The sequence below is a fragment of the Camelina sativa genome, chromosome 6 (assembly GCF_000633955.1).
Source record: "Camelina sativa cultivar DH55 chromosome 6, Cs, whole genome shotgun sequence".
Classification (NCBI taxonomy): Eukaryota; Viridiplantae; Streptophyta; class Magnoliopsida; order Brassicales; family Brassicaceae; genus Camelina; species Camelina sativa.
In genome coordinates, this window is record NC_025690.1 from 17,416,194 (window position 1) to 17,432,602 (window position 16,409).

Here is a 16,409-nt window from a genome sequence, read left to right on the forward strand (position 1 = left end):
AAAAAAAAAAAAAAAAAAGCGCCGGAAGAAGCTGCTTTTAACGTTCAAGCTGTAAAAACTAGCAGCAGTTCAGAAAAGCACAATTCCTCCCGTCACGACATCAATCAAAGGTAATTGTATAAAGGAACACAAGGGAAAGAAAAAAAAATGTATGTATGAAAAATGAAGAGAGGTTTTTTGTAAAAGAGAGATGTTGAGGTTTGCAACACAAAAGTGTGTCTTGCACCTTACATCCGAGAAGAAAAATAACATAATATATATAAAAACATTTCTGTTTTAATTTGTATATAAAGTAATCTTGTTTCATGAAGAAGCATTTATTGCTACTCTAATATTATGACCATAAGACTTTTTTGCATTTTCTTGTTCCTGTGAAAAATATATATAATCTCTAGCTTCAAGGATTCTTTAGTTCTCTTAGAGCATCATCCATTAGCGTCTGTTAAGAGTTCAGATTCTGCTAAAACTGAATCTTCTATGATTGACAAACAACAGTTGCATTACTTAGTAACAAAACAGAGTTTTATCATGTCTATTATTGGCAAATTTCATTATGGTTTTCTCTCCTACAAAAGCGGGAAATTTCAGAATCGTAGATAAGAAGAACAAACATTTATAGCAATTTAGGAGGAAAGAGATCAAAGAAAGAGAAGAAAAAAACCTAAATTTGAAAAAAAAAAAAAAATAAGGAGAAAGAAGTGTCTGGGAAGGGGAGTCCCAGGAAAAAAAAAAAAGTTTTTTTTTTCGGTGACGGTGTCGGTTTTCTGACGCTCCCCTTTTTGTTCAATCTTTCTTCGTTCTTTCCCTGGATGCCTTCACTTGTATTCAGGGTACGTTCAAATTCTTCTTCTTCTTTTTTATCTATCTGCTAAATCCATATCAACTCGGTGGAATCATATCAAAGATTTTCCAGATTTAATGACTTGTTCTTCAAGCAATGGTTCTCGAATCTTTTAGGGCTCTCTTAATAATAATGTTATGTGAATGTAAACGAGAAGTTTGCTTTAAACTTGCAGAAACTTGCGGCGATTCACAATTGGAGGAGTGAGGGATTGATTATAAGGTATATCCCCTCCCATTCGCGTTCCCTAGACTTACATTCATATTTTGAACAACAGTTTCTTATGTCATCATGTAACTAGAGTAACCAAAAAAAACATTGCAGGTGCTAATGGATTCAAAGAACACCATCTTATCTCTCTGTATCAATCCGGTTTGCTTGCTGTCCTGGTGGTGATCTGTCTTTTAAATGATTGACGAATTCATAGAAGAGTGTTGCCACCATTAATTCTGAGCCAATAAACGGTATTGGCATGAACTGTATGGCCGTGGCTCTCGGTCCACTAACCGAACGGTGCCCGCAGTTTAGCCGATCTTCACAAAGATGCAGACTCCTATCTTTAACCAACCTCGACTTTAACTTTCTTGATTTCAACACTGAACAAACCAGTACTCTCTCACACTCCTTGGACCACCGAAGCATCTCTACTCCATGCTTCTCCATATCCGGTAATAATCTAGATGGCTCCGCTGCTGCTCCGCGCGTTGAGATTCTCGGTGGTCAAAGAGTCCCCACTATACGCACCCTTGTAGCTGAAGTAACCATTGCTATGGTTTCTGGAGCTCAGCCTTTGCTTTTACCAAGTGGTTTAGGAGGTGCTTATCTCTTGCGAACCGAAAATGGTCGCAGCATTACAGTTGCAAAGCCTGTTGATGAAGAGCCTTTAGCTTTCAACAATCCAAAAGGAGGATCTGGCGGTTTGATGCTCGGACAACTAGGTGTGAAACGTTCAATCCGAGTTGGTGAAACAGGAATCCGGGAATTGGCTGCTTACCTTTTAGACCATCAAGGCTTTTCCGGGGTTCCACCAACTGCATTGGTCAGAATCTCGCATGTTCCCTTCCATGTCAGTGATAGTGATCAGGCCGCCTATAAAGTTGCCTCTTTGCAACGATTTGTGGGTCATGATTTTGACGCTGGAGAACTTGGACCAGGAAGCTTTACGGCTGCATCGGTCCATAGGATTGGTATACTTGATGTGAGAGTCTTGAACCTTGACAGACACGCTGGAAACATGTTAGTGAAAAAGCTACAAGACCAAGATGAGAGTACTTGTTGTAACAGAGTTGGTGCAGCAGAGCTCGTGCCTATAGATCATGGTCTTTGCCTACCTGAACGCCTTGAAGATCCTTATTTCGAATGGCTTAACTGGCCTCAAGCTTCGGTTCCATTCACCGACACTGAGCTTCAGTATATATCAAATTTAGACCCTTTCAAAGACGCAGAGCTTTTGAGAACCGAGCTAGTAGGCTCTATGCAGGAGTCTTCCTTGCGGGTTCTTATTGTCTGCACCATATTCTTGAAACAAGCTGCTGCAGCAGGGCTTTGCCTTGCAGAGATAGGCGAGAAGATGACTCGGGACATCTGCAGAGGGGAAGAGAGTTCTAGTTTGTTGGAGATTCTTTGCAACAAAGCAAAAGAAAGCGTGAGTTGTGGAACTGACAATGATGATGATTATACAAGTGAATGCAATGAAGTAGAAGCAGAGCTTGAGTGTGGAATTTTTCAGTTTGACGATGAATTTGAGTGCGAAGAGCTTCCAGATATGTTACATGTGCCTTTATTCACAAGAGTTCCATTTATTGCTGCAAATCTATCTGCTCTCATGCGATGTCCACCAAACCAGTGGATTACTACATATGATAAAGTGGCCAATATTGCAATTGGCACTAACAGAGAAGAGGACAGGAAAGATAGGAGTATCGTGAGGAGCAAGAGCCACCCGGTCTGTGTGAATCATGACGAGAAAGAAGGTGTTTATTTTGGGGACATGAGTGCAGATGAATGGGAGATGTTCTTGCATAGTTTCCAGATGCTTTTGCCTGAAGCACTTGAAGGTTCAACAAGCAAAGGACCAAAACCAAGATTGGGATCTTCCTGCAAATTCTGAAGAAACAATATATTCTTAAAAAGAAAGAGAGATGACACCTCGATTAAGATTACATAGAAGCAAATGGAAAATGAGACGAGCAAGCTAAGGCCGTCCAATCCAAAATTAATTGTTAATTAGCTTCTTCTTTCTGGTTTCTTTATTTGTATCACTATATATATATTGTTAAACACTAAGTAGCATAAATAGCTACAAGAGAAAGATTAATGTAACTGAGGTACTGATCTCAATTCTCAAGTGAATTTATGTAAGTTCTTGTTGAAAGCTAGTAAAATACTAAAATACATAATTTGGACTGAACGTGTCGTTTTAAACGCTCTCAAACCAGTACAGCGTGTCGTTTTATTTCTGGTTAAAGGAAAAATAAAAATCTTGCCGTTTTACTATACCATAAAAAATAACATGTGTCACCCGTCGTTCTATTTATAATCATTACTTGCATGTCAAGTGACCTAAAAGGTCAACGGAAAGATCGATCGAGCCTTTTCGAGGAGTGCGAGTGTGTGACATGGAAAGATCATGATAAACGAGAGGTGCTTCTATACGTTTGTTCAGATCAGTGTTACAGTTCTATCTGTCATATGTGAATTGAAATTTGAGCCCTACTTGCCAAGACATATTATTGGAGAAAACGGAAGAGCTTATTATATTCTCTATAGAGATATAAAGGCCCAACTTTATTTCAATTGATTGAATATAAGCCTAAAATACATAAATTTTTTGACATAAATAAAAACAACAAATCATTGGTATACCATTAATCTACTAATATAAGCCTTAGTTTGGATTTATTTTGAAATCCCCATTCATGCTTTTCCATTAATGAAAATGAAATCAAGATATTGAAGATGGTAAAATTAAACCGGAACACAAAGATACCATATTTGTGTGCTTTTCGCGAGAGAGTCTTGTTTCTTGTGACCTTTAACCTTGGGAATAAGTGTCCCGATGACATGTTTTGTCATGATGTGGAGACAAATACGTCCCATGTGATAAACTTCTAGACAACATCCGTTTTGTTTCAGCGGACCATGGTTATACATTTCTGCTGTGACATACATCGCGCACCTTGAAGATATCTTAGCCATACATTTGTTAACCAAGTGGTCAGATTCAGGAGGTTGAACCAAACCGGTGGTTGCAGATGCCAACGCGGCCATGGCGATGATTGTGAAGAAGGCTGCAGCCATGGATTTGGTGACGGTAGTTGTGTTGATGGCCATGATGTATTGTATTGTGAATTGTTCAATTGTTTCTTCTTTCTAAATTCCGGGGATTTATACTATAGGAAAGATAGTTGTAACATTTTTGAGAATTTATTGGTAAAAAGTATGTTTCCTCTACATAAGTCAGAGTAGATGTGATTCTGAGTTTTTTTACAAAGGATACAAAAATGCGCATTGTCAGACTATATTACAATCTACAAAGGTTAAATTGATTAGCGGATATTTGTTCAATGGTCAAAGTGATTTGGAACAGTTATTTTAATAATAATTACCCTTCTAATGAAGATTATAGAACAAAAACTACAAAAACAACAAGAAAAAGTTGGATCAATGATATAGAACAAAGAAAAAAGTTGCTCCTCTATCTAAAAAAGAAAAGAAAAAGAGACTTCAATAGATCTAATTAAGCTCGTGAACCTTTTTTTTTCTACACACGAGGCTACGAGAAACCCACCGCCACCTTAGCTTTCCCAGGAGATTGCATTTCAACGTCTACTACTTCCTCATCGATTCTTGGCATCATCGTGAGAACCTTGATTTCACAGCCGTTACAACACTTGACAATTTCTAGAAATTTCTCCTCAATGTTCTCTTCTTCATCCCCTTCTTTTCCCCATAGGACCGCGCAAACTCCCACCAATAAAATCGTCATTCCAAGAACCCTAAAATTCCAAAGTTGAATTAAAAAAACAACAAATGGTTAGTTTAGAAACATGATGATTAGTCAGAACCATATGATCTAATTGGGACAAAGTCAATCGAGTGGCTTACCCGCCGAGGTATAAATTCTGGCCGAGGATGAGGAAACCAATGATGGATCCGATGATGACAACAAGAGGGTTAAAAGCAGTGACAAAGACAACGCTCTTTTGCATCGTCATCATTCCTTGAACGTAGTATGCTATGCTAGACGATATTATGCCCTAAAAATTATAGATGACACATTATATTATAAGTATTCTGGTTTGACATATAACACAAGTTATAAATTTATAATATATTCAGGAGAGGACGAACCGCGTAAACAGAGGCGAGAAGGTTCATGTCAAAGCCAATGTTCCATGCAGCAAGGTTTGGCACCATCACAAATGTTAAGGCTGTGGACTGTAACGTTCCCATGAAACACACCATCGTCGATAATGATAGGTGAGATGAGTATCTCTTCAACATAGCCGCCTAAAGATATAATGAAATGTATTGTCCTAATTCGTTAGAAGAATATAATGCCTTTTTATAGATATATTATGTGATCTATAATCAAAGATGAGTTAAAAGTTCAGTGAGGTAAAAAAGATTAAGATGTAACTAATCCAAAATATTTTCTTATAACAGAGATCAGTATTTAATTTAGACATTTTTTTTTTCAGTTTATATATATGTATGTGTCATCCGTCACAATAGATCTAATTAAGTACCTGAAGAACAAAATAGGAAGCCCAAGAAAACGAGGCGATGAGGAGGAAGACGGTGGCTTTGAGGTAGTCCTCACCGGCCGGCACCGAAATATCTCCGATGAGGTGAGATCGGAGATTGTTGAACAGATGAGTTTTGAACAAAATCATCAACATGGCTCCAACCACTATCACTAATGTCCCCACCACTTTTGCTTGGAATCTTACTTTTCTCATCTCCACCTTCTCCATCCTTTTTTGTTATTTCACCAAAATAATTAAATCACACATCATCATCAACGTGCCATATTGTATATATTAAACCTATTAATGTATTTGCGACTGTTATATATAACTAATTATAAAATTTTGTGCTTTTAAATTTAGGTACCTGCAAATTATGGAAATGATAAAGGTCAAAGCAGGCACGATATTGGTGACGGCGCCGGCAAAAGTTGGTGAAGTAAGTTTGAGACCGGCGTAGTATAAATTCTGATCAATCAAAGGCCTGTTGTAAAATCCACAAATTAATATACACATATATCAAGCTAATGTTTTTTGAAAAATAAACCAAATTTTAAAGACTAACCCGAGAAGAGCTAGAACAAAAATCTGCATGAATATTGGAAATGTCATCTTCGGCCTCACTTTTCTACAAAACCCAAATAATCATAATTCAAATGTTTGTATCCGGTGAGAACTTTCTACATTTATATATATAGTGTATATATGTTACCTCTCAAAGAGAAGAGCAAAAGGTGCCATAGCAGCCGTGGCAAAGGCGTTACGATAAGCCACAAGGACGTAATGGCTCATGCCGCGGTCGAGCACAACCTTAGTCACGAGGTTCATACCGGCGTATCCGAATTGAAGACATACCATAGCAAAGTATGGTTTGGTTGATTCCGACATCTTTAACCCCATATCAAATAAGTCTATCTCTTTACACACAAACTCTTTTTTTAATTTATATAAGAGAAAGGAATATAGGAACGGAGAAGGAAACAACCACTTGTGCTTGTGGAGGTTTGTGCTCTTTCCTACGAACAAATTGGTGAGAGGTTCTCTGTATTTATATAGAGCATATCATATTCGGATGAGTTCGAATGCACTTTTTTTTTTCTAATAAGAATTAATTAATTAATTATTTCTTTCCTTTTCTTTTTAATGACGTTGTCATTTATTATTCCGTTAAATTTCTCTTCATTTTTATTTCCCTTTCGGCTTGCACCTAATTATATCAAATGTGGTCATGTGGATAATAACAACAATCGACCATACTAATAATTTATAGTAATTAGTAAGTGCGTATAACATTTTTTAACATATACATATACATGATCAAAAGGTGAAAATGGAAATATAAAAGCATACGTACATGATCAGTGAACACACAATCTCCTCCAATTCTATCATAACCACTAAACGAGTGTGACGATTTTTGTTTAGGAAAAAAAAAAACGAAACCACAACACACACACACAAGTGGATGGAGTGATTAATTACAAGTGGCAGCAGAAATAAAGTGGGACCCACGCTTACGTTGTTTGTAGGACCCGCATATGAAATAATGTTGCAAAAGTTGCTAATTAGGAGAGTGGATTTTGGTGTTTTTGTGGGAGCAGTAACCATATCCATATATATATAGGGCTGTTTTATACTAGTAATTTATACTATGTCCTGCTGTAAAAATATGAATGCTGATGCCGTATACAGAAACACAGACAACTCACACAGAAATTAATAATTTCTGAATTTGTGTGTTTTTTTTTAATCATTCACAACGTAATTAATTAATTATCATTAGTTATTCTTAATCCATTTTCTTTAGTTTAACAACTTATGACACCCTAAAATTAGAACTAGATCGTTTATGGACATAATGAGTGCGTGTCAGCGTGTGTTGATATTAAATCTTCACAAAACCTGTTTTTTTTTAACTTCGTCCACAATATATTAATTAATCAAATACACTCTTTTGATACAAAATAGCAAATAATTTGATTAAACTGCAGCATTGAATAAAAAGATCAAAGCAAATCTCAGGTGATTAATTTATTAGTGATATGTTTTTATTTTTTAATGGGGGTGCTTCGTTAATGTTGCAAGCGCTTCATTATTTTTTTTTTAAAAAAGGTTAAATAAATATCAAGTTGGGCATGATCCATTACCTTCTCTAGAATATGCATTAATACATCACTTTATCTGAGACCATATTGGATACTTGACAAAGTTAGGGAAGATTTTTGCGAAACTCATCTCCTCTAATAATTTTTGATTTACCAGTAAATTATTATTATCATTCATTCCATCTTATTTACCAGTGAATTAATCAGTATAGACGTCATGTATGCATGGTAAAATATTTATTTATGATTTGCATCAATCGACAACATACCTGTTTAAAATGCTTCAATATAATATCAATTAGAATATATTCCCTGGCTTAAGATTTGGGATTTTATGCTTCCAAAGAAATGGATCACATGCATAAATTTATTAATCAGAACTATATATTAAGTGACACATACTGGATGAGCATCGTGAGCTGACCCATTGGAATAAAACATGGGTGTTTATGTTATGAAGATGCTAAATCCTCGACTATAAAATTAGGATAATAGATTTGATTAATAGAAAAATTAGATAGACAAGAAGGATAAAGTGGGATGAAGCATGTGGGTGCGATTTTTGGTAACAAAGAGGCAAACAAATCCAAATGGGCATCTAATCATACTCCAGCATTTGCAAATTTATTACTCTACCCACTCACATTTTCGACTGATTTTTTTTTTTAATGGCTTCGTGGTTGAAATTAAAACATGTGCATATATTTCATTATTAAGTATCTTTATCATTGACTTTTTAGCATTTTACTTCTTTTTTTGGAACAAGCATTTTACTAATTTTATTTCAATATTTTTGATTCTTAAGTTTTATTTAATGTAGTATAACTTCTGCTTAGTTCATTTCATTACCAAAATGTTAACATAATTGAGCGTAAGTTATACATATAAGAGGAAATTAATAGGATTGAGAGGAATAAATGAGTATACTTGCTTGTTTTGCAAGGATGTCCGCCACATGGTTGACCTCTCTCTCCCACATATGATTGAAAACATGCAATGGAAGAGAAATGAGATACCCACAAGTGAATATCTCCCATTATTCTCTTGTTACTGGTTTGCATTCTCCCTCTTTCATAATATATTTTATAGAATATATCAATTATGTTAACACGATTTTCCCGTTTCAAGGTTCTATAAAGGTTTGCAAAAGAGAAAACAAAAAGATATGAGGAATAAATGAAGAGAAACATAAAATAAAGTTTAGATTCCACCGGCCAAAGCTTTGGAGTGCGTAAGTGAAGAGAAGACGGTATAAAATTATGGGATTAAGGAAAAGCGAGATGGGCCTCTCTATTGCTTCTACAACTCTCTTTTGTTTGTCTCTTCCTCCGCTAAAAGATATTAATTAACAGTTGTAGGAAATGATTCATTCAAGTAAAGAAAGTTCACGATGCATGTTGGATGTTCACGTTACATAATTATTTCTTGATTCGAAATTATACATGTAATGCATGGCTAAACTATAAGAGCATTCAAACTAATTTGTTCCATATATACTTCCACATAAATGGCAACGTATATATAGCGCATTCGCATGCTAATTTCTTTTAGTATATATAAGATATGAACATGAGCTGTTTTAATATGATTTAACTTAAGCTTGAATCCGTTCTAAGTAATAACTTTTCAATTGTAAAGCTTATTTACTCCATATACCTATTCATTGTTTTCTGTATTAGATCGTTTGTAATTAAAACCAAAGTGAAATTGACTGATACACTCCAATTTTTTGTTGGATATCCGAATAAAACCAATAAGAAAGCTACCGATCTTGTATTCTTGTAATGAATGACCATTCCAAATACGATTAGTTTAGGAAGCTGTTCAAATATCGTAACACGAACTATTGATATGATTTGATGGTCAAAGATTAAGATCAAACAAGATATTTTTTCTAACTTTAATTACCATATATATAAATTATTTTCACTAAAAATAGAAAGCAAAAAGAAACAAGTTCGTTAATTGGTTTTACAAAAGTGTTCAAAAAGAGAACTGCTTTTATAAATAATGAAGTTTGACTGATACAAACTAATACAATGCACGTAGAATCGTAGATCAATCATAGATAACATATTCATAAGCATTTATAATTTTATATCATCAAAAGTTTTGGTTTCTCTACTTTTCTTTTCAAGCAAAGTAACAACGGTGCACCCTTCTTTTCTCGTCGTCTTTGCTCTTTCCCGTGAAATCATTCTCTCTTTTTTTTTTTTTTTTTTAAATTGGTAATAAGACCTATAACAACTTCTAGCTTTAATTTTTTAAAATTATGTAACGTTTCAGTAGCAAACACATTCCCATATTATAGAAAAAGGTGTATGTATATTCACGCGCTTTTTCTCCATGATCTTTTCATAATATAATAGTATTAATCTTTTGAAAGAAAAGGAATCGTCGTAGATATGTCGGATCTTTGATATTTGTTTGTATCCATGACAAGTTCTAGTATACTATCTCATCTCCCATACATTTATATATCTCCTTTTGATAATCGGATATTCAGAAAACATATATGTCTAGTGGTCAAATTGTTTTTGTACCACCGGGTTTTAAAACAAACATAAGAAACAAGTCTCAAACTCGGTAGATCAAAGATAGTAATTCTCTTTAAAGATGATAAGTTATGAGATATGGATCGTCGTCCACCTTTGTTCTGATGTTGGAATTATCTACGAATGAATCTAATGAAAATATCTAATGGATCTGTTAAGATATTGACATGTAACGTAAAGGTTATGAGATGATTGAATAGAAAGATTCATGCGTGTGTCAAGAAAACACTTGATCATAATCAAAAGCCAAAAAAAATCTCTAATTCCTCGTAAAGAAATGTATTATGGAAACCAATATTAGTCCATTTCGTGATTGTACGTACGTAACATCAATCTCTTTACTACTGCAGCTGATCGATCAAAAAGAAAAAGAGCTCACAAGGAAATTATATAAAGCTAAAGTTTTTGGTCAAAGAATCCTTTTGAAAATAAAAAACATATATATCTGAGAATAGCATAAACATCTATGACTCTTTTGTAAGTGCACAATAATTTTTTGACAAAAAAATGTCCAATAATTTGGGCAATCTTGTCCTGTTTATATTTCAAATAATTGAACTGAGTATATACATCTTTTGGTACAGTAGAGACTGTAGAGTTATAAAAGATGAATGACATGCAAGTTAATTATAAGATTCAGACTCAATAGAACCAGAGTAGCTAGATTTGTTTTGGTTTATTTGATTCATATATAAAATAGCCTTCACATCTTTGTTAACGGCAAAATTATAGTGAGTAGTGACATTATCAGTCATTCTCAATCAGCTTTCTTGCCAGGTCGTCTTTTATTAGAGAATGTGCTACTCGCAACAGAGATTGTCCAGGGTTATAGTAGGAAGAACATCCCACTCAGTACAATGCTAAAAGTTGACCTGAGGAAGGCTTTCAACTTAGTTAGGTGGGATTTTATCATATCAACTCTCATAACTGTTAATTTACCAGAGGTTTTCATTGGATGGATCCAGGAATGTATCTCTACGGCTAGTTTTTCAATCTCAATAAATGGGCAAACAGATGGATTTTTTAAGAGCACTAAGGGTCTGAGACAGGGAGATGCTCTGTCGCCTTATTTGTTTGTATTGGCCATGGAGGTTTTTTTGGGTCTGTTACACTCAAGGTATGAATCGGGTTATATATCCTACCATCCAGGAACTTCTGATTTGGAGATCTCCCATCTGATGTTTGCAGATGACGTGATGAGATTTTTTATGGGAATAGTTATTCTTTACATGGTATTTATGAAACTCTAGAGGAATTTGCAGGCTGGTCAGAGTTGCACATGAATAGGGAGAATACACAACTCTTTCACGCAGGCTTGAGCCAACTAGAATCCAATGCTTTGTCAAGCTATGGATTCACAGATGGGTCTCTGCCTATTAGATATTTGGGTCTGCCCCTGAAGAGTAGAAAAATAAAAGTTGCAGAATACGCCCCTCTAATTGAGAAGATTTCAACTCGATTCAATTTCTAGGCTACCAGATCTCTATCTTTTCCAGGCAGACTTCAACTGATTGCATCTGTAATTTCTGGAATTGTTAACTTCTGGATATCCACCTTCATTCTCCCTCTTGGTTGTATTAAGAAAATTGAATCTTTATGTTCAAGTTTTCTCTGGTCTGGTAGCATCGATAAGAGAGGAATGGTGAAAGTGGCTTGGTCTCAAGTCTGCTTGCCAAAAAAAAGAAAGAGGCATGGGCTTAAGGAGGTTTGCGGATTGGAACAGAACTCTGTGCTTAAGAATGATCTGGCTCTTGTTTTCTAACAGTGGCTCTCTCTGTGTTGCCTGGCATAAGCATCACAACTGCAGCAATACAACAAGTTTATGGAATTTGCCTGAAAAACACACTGATTCATGGAACTGGAAGTGTCTGCTAAGGCTGCGAGGTCTGGCTGAGAGATTTCTCAAATGTAACATTGGTAATGGTAGGCTTGTCAGCTTCTGGTTCGATAATTGGACACCTATTGGCCCTTTGATAAAACCCATTGGCAGTCACGGCCCTAGAGACCTTAGAATTGAGTTAAATGCAAAGGTTTCTGATGCATGTAGTTCTGAAGGTTGGAAGTTGGCTGATCCGAGATCTGAACAGACACTGAGCCTTCATGTGCATCTGACCAGTATAGACAAGCCAAGTGATGAGAAATGATCAGACAGTTATGAATGGATAACAAAGGCGGCAATGGCTTCTCTTCTGCAAAAACTTGGTATGTGCTAAGACCAAGAGCAGCTACAGTCGATTGGTATACTTCTGTTTGGTTCAAAGGAGCCACACCTAAACATGCTTTCTTTATGTGGACTGCAAACTTTGATCGTCTGCCTACAAAAATCAGACTTGAGCGCTGGGGTCTGCAAATCAATACTTCTTGCACTCTTTGTTCCGCTCATCCTGAAACAAGAGATTATTTGTTGTTGTCGTGTGATTACGCTTTGTTCCTTTGGAATGTAGTGAGCAGGAGATTGGAACAGCCACCCATATCTTTTCATACCTGGTCTGATTTACTCTCTTGGTTGAAGGTTAAGAACATCAGGTCGCCCCCTATCCTGCATAAACTGATTGCACAATCAGTCTTGTACGCAATCTGGAAACAACGTAATAACCTGCACCACAATCAGTTTCATGTGTTGCCATCAGTGTTTTTCAAGCATATTGACCGAGAGATCAAGAACACCATCACTGCCAGAATTCTCAACAAGCGCTTCAAGAAGCTAATGAGCTTATGGATTTAACGAAGTTAGAATTTCCTCTAATTTGTCATGTTGCTTTCTTGTTTTATCTTTTTGCCGAGAAACCAACTACACAGACTGTATAATTTGTATCACCAAACTATTCATATTTATATGATATTTGCAATTTAGCAAAAAAAAAATAGTGAGTAGTGACTACTAACACATCATGAATTAAGTTAAGGTAACACTAAAACGTACGCACACTTGTATGACCTTTAAGGTCTAATTCTAAAACGACACCGGTTTTGATGTGATAAAAGAACACAAAATTTGTATGGGCTTATTTGCTTTTGCTTGGGTGTAAGTTATATGGACTTGTAACCCAATAAACCGGCGATTTTGGGCCCTAAAGAAACCCACAATTGTGCGTTCAATTTAATTGGTTCGGTTCACTTCTGGTTTAAAGCGTACCGGAACAACCACCGCCGAAGATTAAAAAGGTGAAAAAGGCAACTCAAAGAAGAAGACAAAATTAAAGATATGGAGCTCTTCATCTTCTTCCTCTGTTTCCCTATCTTCATCTTCTTCTTCATCTTCCCCAAGAATTCTTCTTCAGAATTCGGTTTCAAGTCGTATCCTCTCGTCGGAAGCTTACCTGGTCTAGTGAAAAACCGTCACCGTTTCCTCGACTGGACGGTGGAGACTCTGTCCCGATGCCCAACCCAGACGGCGACGTTCCGGCGGCCAGGGAAGCTTCAATTCGTCATGACGGCGAATCCAGCTAACGTCGAGTACATGCTCAAGACCAGATTCGATAGTTTCCCTAAAGGCGAGCGGTTCATCTCGATCCTTGAGGATTTTCTCGGCCGCGGGATTTTTAACTCAGACGGTGAGATGTGGTTGAAACAGAGGAAGACGGCGAGCTCTGAATTTAGTACTAAATCTCTCCGTGACTTCGTTATGAACAACGTCACCGTAGAAATCAACACTAGGCTTGTTCCGGTGTTAAAAGAAGCTGCGACCACCGGGAAATTGATAGATCTTCAAGACATATTAGAGAGATTCGCGTTTGATAACATCTGTAAATTAGCGTTCAACGTTGATACAGCTTGTCTCGGAGACGACGGAGCCGACGGTGTCAGTTTCATGCGTGCCTTTGAAACGGCGACGGAGATCATCTCGAAACGGTTTCAGTCTGTGGTTTCGTATTCATGGAAGATCAAGAAGAAGCTCAACATCGGATCAGAGAGAGTTTTGAGAGAATCAATCGCGACCGTTCATAAATTCGCAGACGAGATCGTGCGTCAGAGGATTGATCAAGGGAGAAGTAGTACAAGTGACGACGAGAAGGAGGATTTGCTCTCTAGATTCATCAGCGACGAGGAGATGAATTCACCGGAGATGCTTCGTGACATTGTCATAAGCTTCATGCTCGCGGGACGTGACACCACTTCCTCTGCTTTGAGCTGGTTCTTTTGGTTACTCTCTACGCATCCAGAGGTGGAACATAAGATTCTACAAGAGCTAAACTCGATTCGTGAGCGAACAGGGAAGCGAACCGGGGAGGTTTACGGGTTTGAAGATCTTAAACTGATGACTTATCTGCACGCGGCGTTAACCGAGTCTCTAAGATTGTATCCGCCAGTGCCGGTGGATACAAAGAGTTGTGCTGAGGACAATGTGTTGCCTGATGGAACAATCGTAGGGAAAGATTGGGGGATATCCTATAACGCGTTTGTGATGGGGAGGATGGAGAGTATTTGGGGGAAAGATTGTGATCGGTTTGATCCCGAGAGGTGGATTGATGAAACAACGGGTGGTTTTAGAAGTGAGAGTCCTTACAAGTTTCCTGCGTTCCACGCGGGACCAAGGACGTGTTTAGGGAAAGAGATGGCTTATATTCAGATGAAATCGATAGTTGCTGCGGTTTTAGAGAGGTTTGTGGTTGAGATTCCGGGGAAGAAGGAGCGTCCTGAGATTCTGTTGTCGGTGACACTTAGGATCAGAGGAGGTTTGTTTGCGAGTGTACAAGAGAGGTCTTGAGTTACTTGTTTCAGAAGCAATATTTGGGTTTGGTCTACTCGTATCTTATTATACTGTCCATGTTTTACTGTAAACAAACACGGTCTTTAAGTGGATTATCGAAATACAATATCGGGCGTGACGTAGGAGAAGTGTGTGACCACTATGGTTGCATTCGAACTCGTTAAAAGTTCGGTCTCATTGACACAAGCTTACCACCTTAGACCTTCAAAAAGCATCGGATGACATAATTGATCTCTCTTAGGCTCTATTCTCTCAGATATTGGCATAACGGATTCAAGACTTTTGGCAATCAGTATCATAGCCAAGCAATTATATTTTGCTTAACCGTCATAAGTGTGTTAAGCTCTATGGGAAAGACTATTGTGATTAGAATAAGATGAAATGAAATACAATGTCATTATCTATTAAGAATTATGATTATGATTTCATCTAAGAACATTCTTTCTTACTAAAAGAAATTTAATAATTGTTGAAAGCATATTATTTTGACCCAATCTAAATAATAAATAAAACTCAACCAGAAACTATTTACTAGCAAAAAATCAACAAGTGCAGATTTTTTATTAGTTTTTTTAAGAGAGTATGTACTGAATAGCACAATTTTGGAACAAAATTAAGTAAATACCACAATGGTACGTTAGCGGCTCAGATCGCACAACTTTGCACCTTTATGTGACTACTTTAGCCCTTTTTTAGCTGACTATCTCTCTCTTTTCCTCTCTCTCCCCTCTCTCCCTCCCAGCGTTGAATCTCTCTCTCATTACATGTTTTTCTTTTAAAAATGTTATTTTTTTAATACACATGTAGTTTTAAATACACAATTAAACTATCTCACACATACCAGGGTGTTTATGACTTTATACTTACTCTCATTTATCCAGTCATGATATAAAGCCAAACCGATGGTATTTACTTAATTTAGTTTTAGAATCGTGGTATCTATTAATGTTACCCTTTTTTTAATTACCACACCACAAAGACTTAGAAACTAAACCGTTCTATTTTTAGGACTGGTAGCAAATCTTTATGAACCGAAAATTCAGATTTTGTCAAGACAAAATCACTGATCAGTGAGTGATTGATTGATTACACTTGACTTTTCTCAAATCAGCGATCCCACCGGACCGGACCGGTCATATACCGATTTAAACCGTAAATTACAATTCCTGGCTTTTGGATAGTAACTAAAAACAAAACACTGATGAACCAAAGCCAACTCAAGAGAGCATCTATCTATCATTCTTTCTCCTTCATCGGACCGGACTTTGGATACGTCTTCTTCTTCTTCTTCTCCCCTTCACTGTCTCTGTCGCACAAATCACATTATTTACCAAAATTATACAGTTTGTTGAGTTTCCTCTCACTCTCAATTGAAGCTCTCGCAGCCTCTTCATTCTCTCTCCAATTGGTTAGATCTTCAGCTTCTTGTTTTTTTTTTTTTTTTTT

General features: G+C 36.7%; 5 protein-coding genes across 7 annotated transcripts in view; 3 read left to right on the forward strand and 2 right to left on the reverse strand.

The window, feature by feature from the left end:
• Nucleotides 583–3,210, forward strand: LOC104791951 (phosphatidylinositol 4-kinase gamma 8-like). The gene is made up of 3 exons (XM_010517965.2): nt 583–830; nt 1,017–1,063; nt 1,166–3,210. Exon 3 carries the CDS (start codon nt 1,314–1,316, stop codon nt 2,949–2,951), a length of 1,638 nt encoding a protein of 545 aa, XP_010516267.1. The 5' UTR covers nt 583–830; nt 1,017–1,063; nt 1,166–1,313; the 3' UTR covers nt 2,952–3,210.
• On the reverse strand, nt 3,809–4,174 carry LOC104791952. The gene has a single exon (XM_010517966.1). It carries the CDS (start codon nt 4,172–4,174, stop codon nt 3,809–3,811), a length of 366 nt encoding a protein of 121 aa, XP_010516268.1.
• On the reverse strand, nt 4,409–6,628 carry LOC104791953 (WAT1-related protein At3g56620-like). Its single transcript, XM_010517967.2, has 7 exons — nt 6,305–6,628; nt 6,158–6,220; nt 5,960–6,076; nt 5,593–5,821; nt 5,195–5,353; nt 4,949–5,100; nt 4,409–4,839 (listed from the first exon to the last, which is right to left on the reverse strand). Exons 1-7 carry the CDS (start codon nt 6,490–6,492, stop codon nt 4,617–4,619), a joined length of 1,131 nt encoding a protein of 376 aa, XP_010516269.1. The 5' UTR covers nt 6,493–6,628; the 3' UTR covers nt 4,409–4,616.
• Nucleotides 13,458–15,071, forward strand: LOC104791954 (cytochrome P450 94B3-like). Its single transcript, XM_010517968.1, has one exon. The coding sequence runs from the start codon at nt 13,458–13,460 to the stop codon at nt 14,958–14,960; it is 1,503 nt and encodes a 500-aa protein (XP_010516270.1). The 3' UTR covers nt 14,961–15,071.
• LOC104791956 (exocyst complex component SEC15A-like) overlaps nt 16,164–16,409 on the forward strand; it is a 4,267-nt gene continuing 4,021 nt past the window's right edge. For all 3 annotated transcript variants that reach the window (XM_019246845.1, XM_010517971.2, XM_010517970.2), the window contains exon 1: nt 16,164–16,371. The gene's annotated coding sequence lies outside the window, so the exon portion shown is untranslated. The remainder of the gene's footprint in view (nt 16,372–16,409) is intronic.